General features: G+C 40.2%; 1 protein-coding gene across 2 annotated transcripts in view; it reads right to left on the bottom strand.

The window, feature by feature from the left end:
• Nucleotides 1–549: 549 nt before the first annotated feature.
• METRNL (meteorin like, glial cell differentiation regulator) overlaps nt 550–14,574 on the bottom strand; it is a 33,222-nt gene continuing 19,197 nt past the window's right edge. For both annotated transcript variants that reach the window (XM_054979021.1, XM_054979022.1), the window contains 2 exons: nt 4,070–4,129; nt 550–1,634 (listed from right to left, as the gene is read on the bottom strand). In XM_054979021.1, coding sequence (XP_054834996.1) covers nt 1,318–1,634; nt 4,070–4,129 — 377 coding nt within the window. In that variant the 3' untranslated portion in view covers nt 550–1,317. The remainder of the gene's footprint in view (nt 1,635–4,069; nt 4,130–14,574) is intronic.

Genomic DNA, 14,574 nt, shown 5'->3' with positions numbered 1-14,574 from the left:
CTAAAGGGTGGCATATAAATTGAATGTTGTTGTTGTTGAAAAAGTGAATGAGCCTAAATTAAAAAAAAAAACTGCTCCCCCCCCCAAAAAGAGGTAAAGCACTTAGCAGCTAGCATGATGTGTCCCACAAGTCTCTATCTTTTCCTTCCAGCCTCTTCCCTGCTCTCAAGCCCCACCCATTACAACCTCCTCCTCCTTATAAATCTCCTGGGAAAAGCAAGTTCTGTAAGTTCTGTAAGTGAGAAGTAGATAGCTACCTAAAATTCCTTTCAATGTGTCTTGAGTTATCAAACTGTGCAAAACAGGTATTGTTAAGGTCACACGCTTAGCTGATATGAGGGAGATATTAAATGAGGGGCAATGAGACACCCTCTCAAAAGCTCTGAACAATTCTAGGTGTTAAAATTTAGGATTGTGATCCTGACTTGCGCACACAATGTGGTACAGGATCCTGCAGCACTGTGTTTGAATATACTATATATGGTGAAAGGAGTATGAACTGTGCAAACCAGGTAAGGGTGTGTGTGTGTGAAAGAATCATAACATTAGTTCAAATCCAGAAACTTTTTTATTTCTCTGGAATGGAAACAACTCACCAGCCTGAGCAAAAATTGCAGGTGGCAATTGTACATTCTCATTTTTAAAAAACATTTTTTAAAAAAGGAAAACAAGTGTTTGGTTTCATAAATTTCTGTCATAAGAAACAATTTCAAATTGTACACCAAGCTTTTTACAAAGCATCAATGTTAAGATGGTTTCACCGGCTTCTACCACGCTTTTGTCCATTTATACCATGCAAAACACTACATCTGCTTAACACATTTTAAAACTTTAGTATTACAAAGATACAAAGGTCTGTCGGTCAATTGATATTTTTAAGACATGGAGGTTGTTTCATTACTTCGTCGTTTTTTTCCTCCCTAAGGAAGCTGCAAAAATAATTTAGTTCACATGGACAAGATGTGGGACTGCATTCAAGCCTCGGATCCTTTTAATTCGTACCTCAGTCACTTGTGTTAGCATAACAGTATCATCGGCCACAAGGATTGGCTTGTGTGGTTCTTGTATACATAAGATTTTAAGAGTTGGAAGATTCCTCAAGGGTCACAAAGCCCAGCCTCCAGAAACTGAAGCTCGTACTCTTAAACCTTTCCTGATTCGATGCCCATCCAGTCTTCTTTTAAGCACATCATTTCATTCTGGACATCAGATCGTTCCACTCTGTTATTAGTTTCCATTTAGATCAGCACATCTGCAGCAACTAAAAATTAGATCTGGCCGAGCCCCAAGAATGACCTACAAATAAAAAATGTCGCATCAGTCTGGGCCAATTTCACATGGATTTAGTCCTTTGTCCTTGGCCTCTTTGTACATCCTTTGGAAGTCTTTGAAACGAGGGGCACAGCCTAACCTGGCTTCCCCAAAGTGCATGCGGCCTGTGAAGAGGAAGTCCCCTTCTCCTGGTTTCACCCCACACTGCAGCAGGGTCTTGATCTGTCCTTCCCAGACACCAATTTCCTCTGCTGCTTTGAAGATCTTGGTTTTCTGTCTGTAGATTCTGTTCACGGTCACATCAATGACAGAATCCTGCTGTTGCTCCTCATTAATTACATTTTGGATGGTACCTCTGACAACTAGAGAGAAAATATATAGTTCTATTAGAGAATGTTATATATGCAAATACACACATTCATAATAAAGACACCAACCATTCCCTTTCTTGTTAATGTAATTCTGGGTTAGGTTTATGCTTGGGCTATTGGCTTAATGGTATATTGAAAGAAATCTATTCTCCTAGGGCGAGGAGGAACTGCTGGTGGGATGGGGGATAAAACAGGGAAGATCTGTAATGCTTGGCTGAGCTCAACACTGGAGCCAACCCACAGTATGTTAGTTCATTTCATTCTATGCTCCTGCACCAAAATCTCAATAGAGAAGCGTTTTTTAAAAGCAAATTTAGGATTTTAAATATTTATGACACATGGTCCAATTTAGATCTCTTACCATTGTTTGTTCAGTTCACTGCGCTGAAGAGTTATTCTCAGAAAATAAAAGCATGACCATAAATGTTGGGTCACCTCAATGATCTAACTAGTTTCAAGTGTAAACATTAATAGATGTTTCAGAGGAAGCTGACATGGCGCTTCCCAAAAAAAATAGAGCCCTTGATATCCTAATCACTTTCCAGAAATATAATTTGGGGACATACTGAAGAAGAAATTATATGCCCTATCACTGCCACCAGCCATCAAAATTGTCCAAGAATTTCCCTAGTTTTTTGGGGAGACACAGTTATTTTATTGGATGTCATGAACAGAGTAAAGTAAATGAAAGGATTGTTCAGTTTTGTTCCACCATTCTGGGTAATTCAAATATCTTTTCCCATAGAAAACTGGTTGCAGAATAAGATAAACCTGGGCGGGGGGCATCGTCAGCTTATTCAAGTACTTCCTTTATGGTCACCCATTTTGGAGAACATAAGCTTTGTGCAGAAGTCTTCAATGTGAGTTCCAACAGAATTACCAAAGCAACTCATGTGTGACCCTTTATTAAGGAGGGAGGAAAGAGCTCTGTATGCTCCTGAAGCTCCATCTGCTACAACAACAATGTTCTCTTCAGGCTTTATGAAACAGGAAATTTAGTTTATCAGCTGGGCCTGTAAACACTGAACTCTCCGCTGTAAAAGACCAAAAAAAGGGAGATTCCGATCATCTCTTTTTTTGCATACTACTAGGAACTCATCCTACAGAAGCTAACATCAAATGGGCAAGCTTTGTTAGGAAAATTAAATACTCATAGCAAGGCTCAGAGGGAACATTTCAGTTGCATTCTATTAATGGCCCAAAACATTAAAGTTAAATTCTCTGGCTCTCTGCCATGGAGAAACACTCCCAGCAAGCAGCCACCTGTCCAGGCAACATTTTCCACCAAGGCAGACTTGGAGCAATCCCACTGCAATCTCTGGATGTTACATCTTTTTGCTTCTATTCAGAATATTGCCCACTATGTTCGCAGTAGTGGGAGAATGTATTTATATCGGTAGCAGATGCCCAGGACCAGACATGCCCAGCTGTTTCATTACAACATTTACTGTAAATTCCAAGCGTGGGAAAATTGCTTTAATGTTATTTTCCTCTTTATGATAGCTAAACAGCTATCTCACGAGTCATTTAAAACATAACTATTTGTCTCTTGGGAGGCACAGTACTGATAAGAGAATATACCTTTTTTTGACCCGACTATAATAAGAAATTTGCAGACTTTCAAACCCCTCATAGTCAAACACAAGCTCTCCCTTAAGCAAAAGATATTCAGAGCAAGACAACATCAGTAAACCTGCAATACATCTATGCCTACTCTCTTCTTAGATAAATGGATAAAATGGATGAAAGGAGAATGTTGAGCCACCTGGGCCCACATAAGGGAGAAAAGTAAATAAATTACAGAGCTGATTAATGCATTTTTACCATCACAGTTCTGTAGCCATAATTTAATCCCATGCCTGACAAGGAACCTCTTTCATATTTTGTTATAGCTGGTAAATGTTTTGGAAAAATACTCTTCAGATACCACAGTAGGGAAAGACTGAGTCCCATCTCCAGCATAGTACAATTACTGAACTTATCTCCCCTTAAAAATGCAGACAAACACCATATTTGCCCATCTTTGGTTTTTGTCAAGGGTCTGTTTAAGAACATCAAGAAGAAAATTTCTATTGCCTGCCCTCTACAAACCTTTGAACTTCTACCTCCATTACGGCACTGGGTCTCCCTTTGTCCACTGCAGAAGAGCATTAGCCAAATACAATGGCTTTAATTGAAGCTCTTCAGAGCTAAACCCATAAAGCCTTTCCTCCCTTGTTCCCTTTGTTGCTCTTGGACACACTCTGTTTACTCCAAAAGGGAGGCGAAAAGGTCTCCTTGTTTGTTACAATCTGGGTTTTCAGTTTGTTGACTGTTTGTGAAGTTCTCCTCAGGATAAATCTAGCAGATTACCACAATAAGGGAAGAGCGATGCTTTAGAGAGAGATGGTGAAGGAAACAATAGCAAAGAGATCAAGTAAACTTACCAAAGTCACTAGTGCAGACAGCCAAGAGCACTTCTGTGTCACTGCAAGGTCGGCAGGGAGCTAAAAGACAGAAGGGCAATTTAGTGTCTTGAGAATATACATTCCAGGAAAAAGCAGTTTCCCCAAAAATGTCCTAAGGGTCATGCCCTAGACAGCACTGAAAAGTATAAGCAAGAAGGGAGTTCACATTTTGAAGATTAACTTTCCTTTAAAAAAAAATATTTTAAGGTGATTTTTACATATGACACTGCTAACATTTTCTTGGCTATGTGGCTATACGATATCTTATTTTTTCATTATCATTTGGTAGAATTTTCTTTTCTTACAAACATCTTTCTTCTAAAAGGGAGTTATGGAGAATAAATGATATAGGAAGTAAGTGACAGACCACAGGCTCAGAGAGGAGGTGAATTCTTAACTCCTGCCATGGTGGAAAACCACTCCAATGGCACGCCAACGACTGGTTTCCCAATACCAATCTTATTGGCAGTTTGCAAATTTAAATCAAAGTCAGTCCCATGCATAATTATTCAGAGCTCAGGGAGGCATTATGCAATCATAACAAAGAAGCTTCAACGTATTTTGCTAGATTGTTGCTATTTGCTCATCAATGAAATGAAAAGCCCATCAAAGGGTTATTAAAACTCTCAACTATGGAAATGTATATATCAGCATGCACTTGGCCCTCAGGGCCAAATTTCTCAGGTCTCTTTATCTCTCTCTGTGGCTACCGAAATTTCTCTGCACAACAATTATCTGGCACACAAATTACAGAAATCTGTGAAAAGTACATTTGAGTATTCCCGGTCCACACAGTACTTCCTTCACACACTCATGTCATACAGAAGGAAAATCAACTGGAAATTAACGTGTGAACTATCCCTTAGTTACTCTGGTGTCAAAGTTTAACATGGAGTCCTGACAGAACTCAGACTCACTGAAAAATGTTTTTTTGGTAATCAGGATCATATGAATAAAAATGCATATCACAGTCTTGTGTAGCTGAGGCCACTTCTGAAGTTCTTTTTAGCCTTATAAAAGTGTATCAAAGTTATACTGTGTTGCAAGAAGCAAAGCTGACGCATGTGCCTGAAAACAAGAAGATCAAGTGGAAACTCAAGGCCAGATCTATTACAGCCCCAAGAACTGAATGAGCTGGAAACAGTAGAGAGACCCTACGCTAATCTAATCAAGGAAAGAATGTTACTGCTCTTTGTACTCAGCCAGCTACTTCTGCCGAGAAGGTAATGCTGTTAGAAGTGCAGATGTTTCTATAATACCCTATTCAGTTATGGAATTCCTTCTCTCTCAGAGGTCTGCCCTATCTAGCAACATGCTAATTAAATCTACCCACTGGAGGCCCAGAGAGCAGGAAGAAGAAGGGGGGAAAGACCTCCTTTGTCACTCCAAAGCATCTGCATGCATCATAAAAATGAAAACCAGTCAACTATGATTCCAGGTTTATTACAACAATGGTATCTAGAATAGATTACTGTGCATATTTTTTAAAAATCCCATTAGTAATTACAAGTGCTGAAGTGCGCACAGAAAATTGCAAGAATGGAATTATACACCTCACTTTTTAATCATGATGACCCAAAGCATATAAGGACAACATTTCTTCCCATCAAAGGAGAAGAGGCAGAGGTACACTAGCTTCCTAACCCTAAACATACTGATTTCAATGGAACCAATAATGTAACATGTGGACTGTGTGCTCATCTCTTGACTCCCTCCTCAGCATGCTCCGTTGAGAAGTGTTAATGAGGAAGTTGTCAACCTGCAGGGTACTAGAGATCACTAATATTCTGGGATGCTATATTCTGCATGTTTTAATATGCCCCCTTGCTTACAAGAGATCATGGTTGGGGAGGAACAATAGAAATGAAAATGCAGAATATAACGTGAACCGGACCTTCCTACCCAGTCAATGTGTTTAGATTCACAATCTCATGGCCTCTGATTAGATAGTATTCTCCATAAAAACCTTGACAATAGTTTCAGGCATGCATTTTTTTATTGAAATGCAAGTGCGTCTCCTACTCTGGCATCTATTTCTGAAGTGTACTAGGGACGGGGGCTCATTGGATCAGAGGGATTTCACATTCAAATAAATGGTCGACCCAGTTTGTGAGGTTGGGAAAAGAGGGCATGCAAGTGCCTAAGACTCTTACCAGATTGAGATTTCACCCCAGAAAATAATGTCTGACTAGACTAATATAACCAACATTTCATGGCTTAGTTGGTTCCTCTAATACTTAAACTTTTAAGCTGCATCTTAGATAGCATAATCATTCAGTAACATAAGACCCCGGAATCCCCGAAGGCTGCCCCACAGAAGCACTGACCCAACCCGCAGGATTATGTCGCCAAATCCAACCAATTGCTCCAGTCAGATGATTTATATACAGCTCAATACTTGGTTTAATAGGATTACAAGAAAATGCAACATGACTTTCAAGAGGAAAAGAAACCTGAGTGGAGAACTTGCCCCTCTATAATACAATGCTGTTTTCTTGATTGGCATGCTAGGGAAAGCAAGCACTGTAAATCCATGCATTCTTAGCATCTGGGGACACAAAAATTGCTCTATGGGGTCTTCAACACCTTGACAATGAGTGGTTTGGACACTGAAAAAATACATGGGTGATCTGTACATCTTCTCGTGTGTTTCTGGTGCAATGTCTAAAGCAACACACATGAAGAACTTATGTACTTGGCAAACAGCGTCTCTTGTTAGAGTGCAAGGTGCATCACTATGGGGGTGATCCGTGAAGAAGTAGCTCCTACGCTGTGCTGGACGGGGAAATTGATGTGCAAGTTACTTCGGTAATATCTTGGTGTCCTTGGTTTTCAGCAGAACTTTGATGCACAGTACAGTGCAAATTCAATTCCATCATTAAAACTGCGTATGGCAAGATAGCAAAAATGTAAGAAAAAAATTTCTCCTACCTTTAAGATATTGTATGAAAGCCAACAACATGCCGGTGTGATTTGTATGGGGGAGAAAAGGAAACCAAACATAGAATTCCTGAAATGTTCTACTCTAAATCCAAAAATGTTCATACTGGCAAAAACATGGTTCTTTGTGCTTAAGTCCTCAGGAGAAAGGGGGGAAATCCTATGAAGAATACATTTCTGCACTTTTATATTGATTTTCTAATCTTGGCATGGAAAGTTGTCTCTTACAATTAAGATTAACTGAGATTCCTTTTCTATGAACTGATCTGCCATATCTTTCAGAAGCCCCAGTTCTCACAATGCTGCACAAAATTTTCAAATTCCACTTCATCTTTAGAATGGCATCTTCTGTTTGGGGCAACAGGTGAGATACTCCCCATGCTCAGGACTAAAAATGAGAAAGATTTGCACACACTCCACAATAATCTAATCAACAAGAGAAGGGAAAGCAATTTCGCTGCATTTCCAAAACCCGGATGCTAGCTCTGCTAAAGAGACCATGGCATAATGCAGGCTTTGTGCAATGCTTGCTGCCAAATCAACTGGGAATTCCTTTGATGGGGTGTCATGACCTGAAGTAACCCCAGGCAGCCCTTACCCCCACTTACCACCCCTTGACCCCCACCCGCCACGCAGTGCATCTGAAAGACTTCTGTTTAATTCTCTATAGCCAGCAGGGAGCGGGGAGGGGGTACTTTTACACTGCCTCATGAAATTACTGTGCAGGCCCAGCTGCCTTTAGTCATTTGCCTCCACGTTTCTGTTGTTTCTGAGGAAGCTGGCAATAAGTGCCATCTACCATTAGTGTTAGCCAATAAACTCCCTGAACATGTCTTTCCTTCAGCTGCTCCTTCTGACGAAGAGAGCTGTGGTTCTCAAAAGCTTATGCTACAATAAAGTTGGTTAGTCTTAAAGGTGCTACTGGACTCTTTACTATTTTGCAACTACAAACTAACACAGCTAACTCCTCTGGATCTATGACCACAAAAACGCAAATACTCAAAAAAACTGCATGGGCTTCTTCTCATATTTGCTTTCCTTTCCTATGAGCAATTAGGTACTACCCAAGAGTAATCAACTATATCATATTATGCTAAAAGTATATTTGATAACCCATAATACAATCTGACTTGTTTATTTATTTATGTAATTTATAGTCCACCTTTTTCACTGAGACTCAATGTGGATTACACAGTGTGAGATTAGTACAGTCAATATCAAAGACATAAACAATGCTATAAACAATGCCATAGGGTGAATAAATACAAGTTTATGAAGACATTGCCTGTGGATAGCGAGTTATAGGCCGTTTCCACATGCTGTTAAAGTGACGGGCTACTTACTGAATGCTGGTGGGTTTTTTCACAGATTCCAGATGCCTCCATTTTCAAAGTGGAAGCAGGCAGTTTCACTTTCGTTTGTTCAGCGTCTTTTGTGAGAACGGGATTTCCCTCTCTTTCCTGTGCCGGGGAAAGGACGCTGAACAAACGAAAGCCAAACTGCCTGCTTCCGCTTTGAAATCGGAGGCATCTGTGGAAAAAACCGCCAGCATTCAGTAAGTAGCCTATCGCTTTAACAGCATGTGGAAACAGCCATAGAGTTGGGTATCACCTGCATATTGGTGACATCCAACTCTATAGCTGCAAATGAGTTCTCCTAAAGGCTTTATGTAGAGGTTGAATAACACAGGAATAACCACTCCCACCCTCCTCAGCTCTCTGAACTCCTTCTCCGCCATTTTGATCAGTGGGTTCCAACACTGCAACGTTACTACACCTGCTCAAAGTTGGGGGGGGGGGAGTGTGATGTGAATTGCAAACCCCCAAAAGCCTGAAACAGCACTGAGGCTTCAAAGCCCATCTAAAAAAAGAAAAACAAGAAGCCAAACTGAAACTGCCTCCAACAGTGCGGAACGTGGGGATGCCGTGCCGAAACCATTGCAATCGCGCTGAATGCTCATAAATGGCGGTTTAAACCATACGTGCAAAAAGGGCCAATACTGGATTTCACTTCCATACCAAGCTTAAAGTTTCACTTCCTTAGGACCACCAACATTTTAATTTCATCCTCCAGGAATCTATCTATTCCACAATCACATAGCTAAGGGGAGAAAAGACAATCTAGAGAACAGAATGAACTATTTAATTTCATAATGATGATTATGTTATTTATTTATGTCATTTATAGTCCACCTTTCTCACTGAGACTCAAGGCAGATTTAGGGTTGCCAGCTCCAAGTTGGGAAATTCCTGGAGATCTGAAGGGTGAAACCTGGGGAAACCTGGAGAAAGTGGGGTTTGGGGAGGGAAAGGACCTTGGCACAGCATAATCCCATAGAGTCCACCCCCCAAAGTAGCCATTTTCTCCAGATGAACTGATCTCTGTGGCCTGGAGACCAGTTGTAATTCTGGGAGATCTCCAGCCACTTCCTGGAGGCTGGCAACCCTAGGCGGATTACATAGTGTGAGATTAGTACAATCAGTATCAAGGACATTTCCATCCTGTATCAAGGACATTTCCTTGGAATTGCTAATGCTATGTCTTTGTAAACTTGTATTTATTTACCTCAAATACAATTTTACAAAGACATAGCATTAGCAAGGATCCAGTACAGAGTCGAAGAAATGCTGAAACAGAACATAATTCTAGGACTGACATTAGACTACATGAAGCACAGGTAGTATATAGGAGTACGTATTAAAAGCAATAGATAATATGTAAGGCAACATAGTGGTGAAGTCTATGGTCCCTAACTCATTAGCGAAGCATCTGAGACCCCCTCCCTACAATACAGCCCTCCTATCTGAGTAAAAAGCCTTTTTAATGATTTTAAATATTATAAGGCAAAGCCGTGTAAATTGAGGATATCAGTCAAGAAAAGTCTTACTGGAAGCCTGAAATGATGCATTTTTCATGTTCCTAAAATTGTAACATTTGCTTTTAAGAAGTTGACAGGGATTCTGCTCCTGGTTATATACATGTAATCCCTAATAAAATCAATGTAACATATGTTTCATTACCAAGATACATGATTTTAACAAATATATATCTGTAAAATCAACACTATTTTTGACCAAATCTAGACAAAGGCAAAACTGTTGGACTATTGGCAGCTGTTTGGATACCAGTGGTCAGGACATGATTATATTCATTATGGAAGGAAACCTATCCCAACACTAGTTGTTCTCCTGTAATTACATATGGGTTCAGAAAGTCCAATTTTCCCCAAGGTTGAAAACAATTATGATCAAATCTGACTGGAATGAAAACGTTATGTGGAGAACTGTGAACATCTGGGAGTTGTTTTAGGTAGGGTGTATTCAAGGGCCAAAAAACCACAACTGCAAAAAACAAAATCAGTCCTTGTAATCAAAAATAAGAGAACACACGCTCTTAGGGTGGTTCTGATGCTAAAAACAGGGGAAATGTTTTTCTCAGGCATCTGGTCGATTGTTTTTAATATTTCAATTGGCCATACTGGTTTTGTTTTAATGCATTATCTTTTACTGGCTTTATGCTTCGTGCATGTGTGTGCATGTGTGAAATCAAGTCACTTCTGACTTATGGTGACCCTATGAATTAACTTCCAAAACATCCTATCATTAACCACCTTACTCAGATCTCACAAACGGGAGACTGTGACCTCATTAATTTAATCAAGCCATATCACTTTCGATCTTCCTCTTTTCCTACTTACTGCCTTCCACTTTTACTGATATTATTGCCTTTTCCAATGAGTTTTATCTTCTCATGAAGTGACCAAATAAAGATAGCCTCAGTTTTGTCATTTTAGTTTCTAGGGAGAATTCAGGCTTGACTTGATTTAGAACCCATATTTGTCTTTTTGGCCGCCCACAGTATCCATAATATTCTCTCATCCAATACCACATTTCGAATAAATCAACTTTCTTCCTGTCAGCTTTCTTCACTTGTCCAACTTTCACATCATGGAATTTAATGTTTTTAATATTTTGTATTGTTTTATAAGGGAAGGTATTTTGTGTTTGTTTTATTGATACCTTTATGAATATTGTAAACAGTCTTGGAAATTGTAATGGCAAGATGATGATTTATAAATACAATGAAAAACTTAATCCTAGAATTTGTATCTGGAGCCTTTCAGGCTAAAAGCATACAATAAAAGTTAGTTAATTGCCAAATTACTATTTCCAACAGAAAATCATTCATTTAAACCAAACTACCTATTTGCAGCTCAGATATTTCCTAAACCAATTCAACATCTTGACCCTGGCAAGGAGTTATAAATATTTGGATGAATAAAAAATATCAAATGAATAAAAAATATCAAATTAATTAATTCCTATAACCACTGAAATACTTACTGATTGCATTCAGATGTCAAAAACAACCTCTGTTTGTGACAGTCATGAATGTGTTATACTTGTCCGCAATACCCCTCCCCTCACATATATGGAATATGATGGAAGGCTTTCTAGTTGTGGAAGCATCGAAGTATCATAGAAAAACACAGCTACTAGAACTGCGGTGCTTAAGCCCCTGGGCCAATAGAGAAAGGAGCACCAGAAACAGTGATGGGACGCTGAAGCCTCTGTCCAAAAGATACTGAATGTTTATGTACTGCCTGCTGGAGCAGTATAAGAAATTCTCAGTTCTAAGGGTAAAAACTCTTCAGAGAAGGGGGGAACACAAGCTACTAACTAATGAGGCCATTGCTAGCATAACAGCCATGTTCTAACGTATCTAGCGAACGGAAACAAATGGGAAGAAAACTTGAAAGGGGAGCAAAAGAAAAGTTCTCAAACACTATCTTGGGTCAGAAGTCAATGCACTGAAAACAGCTACAGTTAAGCAAGTTATATAGCGTGTCCTAGAAATATGCAGTGTAGTCCTAAACTAAGTTACACTCTTTTCAGCCCACTGAAATTAATGAGCTTAGAAAGGTGCAACTCTGCTTAGGATAACACTGTCATACTATTGGTAAACTAAATACATCTGTTTCAAAACAGATGCAGTAGTTTTTCTTTCAGTCACTTTCTCCATGCTTTCCCCTCCTGCACACGTTTTTTAAATTTTTTTAATTTAAAACATTTTTATGCTACCTTTCCATCCAAATAAAGTTCTCAAGGCAGCAAGCATCAAAACATTTTTAAAAATGTAAAATAAAAGGTGACAGCCAAAAGGTGAGAAATATATATATATATCCACCCTCTAGCAAGCTATCCATTCTGTAAAAATATTGCAAAAATGTGTGGGATATCGTGTAACTAATTCTGACATGGCCCCAGTGCATGCGGATACTTAAATCCAAGAATCAGAACCACTTCAGAACAAACTAGATGATTCTGCAAACTTGGGGCACTCCCCCCCAGGTTAGCAGAAAAACCTGAAAACTAAGAAAAGTACATTGAGGGAGTGAAAAAAACCACCATTAAACAAAACCTCCCAAAAAAGCATTTTCTGCGGATGTGCAGAAAACACACTGGCCCTTTCTCTCCCTTGCCAGACACCATGGTACATAATCCAGCTAGGGCCAGGCATACTGCAGTGAGATAACACATGCCAGCCCCATGCAGCACTGTGGCAAGGTGTGGAAACCTGGGCCAGCCCAACAAATGGGGGAAGTGTGTTTGGAACTGAGAGGGGCAAAAGAGGGAGGGTGTTTGGGAGGCATGGGAGGAACCATGGGTGGAGGGCAGCCCCCTCCCTGTTTTACTTATTTACTTTATTAATTCCCTGCCCTTCTCTTCAATGGGGAGCCAAAGTATCTTCCATCACTTTCCTCCCCCTACACTTTATCTTTGCAACCACCTTGTGAGACAGGTTAGGCCTGAGTGTGTGACTGGCAAGTTTCCATGGTAGAGTGGAGGATCAAACCTGGGTCTCCCAAATTCTATTCCAACACACTTAACCACTACATCACACCATTTCTCATATACATATCCCCCCCTCCACTTCTGACCCAGAAGTATTTGAGGAGGGGATAAGGGTCTACTTATCCTACTTCTCTCGATGCTTTCAGAGAACAGATTGACTACACTCCATCTTAGCCAAAAGGCCGAGAAGCGATTAACTACACTTCTTTGCTTCCAAGCAGAGGGTTGTTTCCACACATCCTGGCATAGCACTAAACTCACAGAACTAGGGCATTTTCCTGGTGTGATGTCATCGCACCACAATTCCGTTCTCATGGCGTGATGACATCAGAAATCGCATCAGGAAGACGCCCTCGTTCCATGAGTTTATGACAGAGGTGAGTCTTCCATCACTGAACCTCCCCTAGTCCTCAATTTCAGCTGAACACATCAGCAAGTTCTATAGTTTAAAGGACAAGTGTATTATAAAGGCCTGAGTCACTGAGGAGCTCAGATCTGAAATACTAAAAAACCAAATTTAAAGAGTGAATATGCTGGATGTCCAACTGGATTCTGACATAACTCCACTCAAAATCAGAGCTACTTACACCTGAAGAAAACAAGATTTTACTGCCGGGATCCTGGAGTTTGCTGCTATAACTTGGGCCCCAAAGAAAACATTATAAACAAGGCTTGAGTGCTCTCAATGGTTCCTTTAGATTAAAAAAAATATATTAATCTCAAATTACATTTCTTTTTAAGTCTTATGGCTTATTGTCATAAAAAGAAAAGGCAAAGAAAACAAGCATTCCTCTCCTTTTAAATATTTACCATATAAAACAATCTCAGCATCCTCAGACTTTGCCTGCCGGGACTATGGTATTTCATTTACAGTTAAATAGCCTTTAAGAAATTTCGGTCAAGACTTCCATATGTAGGAACTTGGTCCAAGCCAAGAAAACGGAGGGAGGGGAGTAGTACCTCTTCCTAGAAAGAAAGTGGTGCAGCATCTGGTGTAGAACTTGGACTAGAAACAGCTGGCTTCAACACCAACGCTGCCTTAGCTTGGAGACGGCCAGCAGGTCTCTCAACCCAAACTACTTCACAGATCTGCTACGAAGTATTCAGTGGGATAGCTTTGTGTATGCCAGCCTTCTTAAAGGGGTACAAAAGTGAAAAATGAATTTCATACTTTATTACTGTATACTGAATACTTGTCAGTTTTTGATGGCTCTAAAATTGCTCCAAAGATTAAATTAGAGCAAAGTCCAATAGACTTGTAGAGGTAAAGGTAGTCCCCCATGCAAGCACCGAGTCATTACTGACCCATGGGGGAATGTCGCATCAAATGTTTTCTTGGCAGACTTTTGTTACAGGGCACTTTGCCATCCCCAGTCATCTACACGTTATCCCCAGGAAACTGGGTACTCATTTTACCAACCTCGGAAGGATAGAAGGCTGAGTCAACCCTGAGCCGGCTACCTGAACCCGGCTCCCGCCAGGACCGAACTCAGGTCGTGAGCACAGCTTGGGCTGCAGTACTGCAGCTTACCACTCTGCGCCATGGGGCTCTTCAAATAGACTTGTAGGAAAGTATAAAACCCTGTTTGGAACACTGAAACCCAAGATTCTCACCGTATCTTGTGAAGCAATGCAAGCAGTCATTAGGGAAGAAGAGTTCCTCCCTGGCATCTCTCCATGTAATTTATG

Source organism: Eublepharis macularius, chromosome 4, assembly GCF_028583425.1.
Source record: "Eublepharis macularius isolate TG4126 chromosome 4, MPM_Emac_v1.0, whole genome shotgun sequence".
NCBI classification, from domain to species: Eukaryota; Metazoa; Chordata; class Lepidosauria; order Squamata; family Eublepharidae; genus Eublepharis; species Eublepharis macularius.
This window is presented reverse-complemented; position numbering and strand designations above follow the sequence as displayed.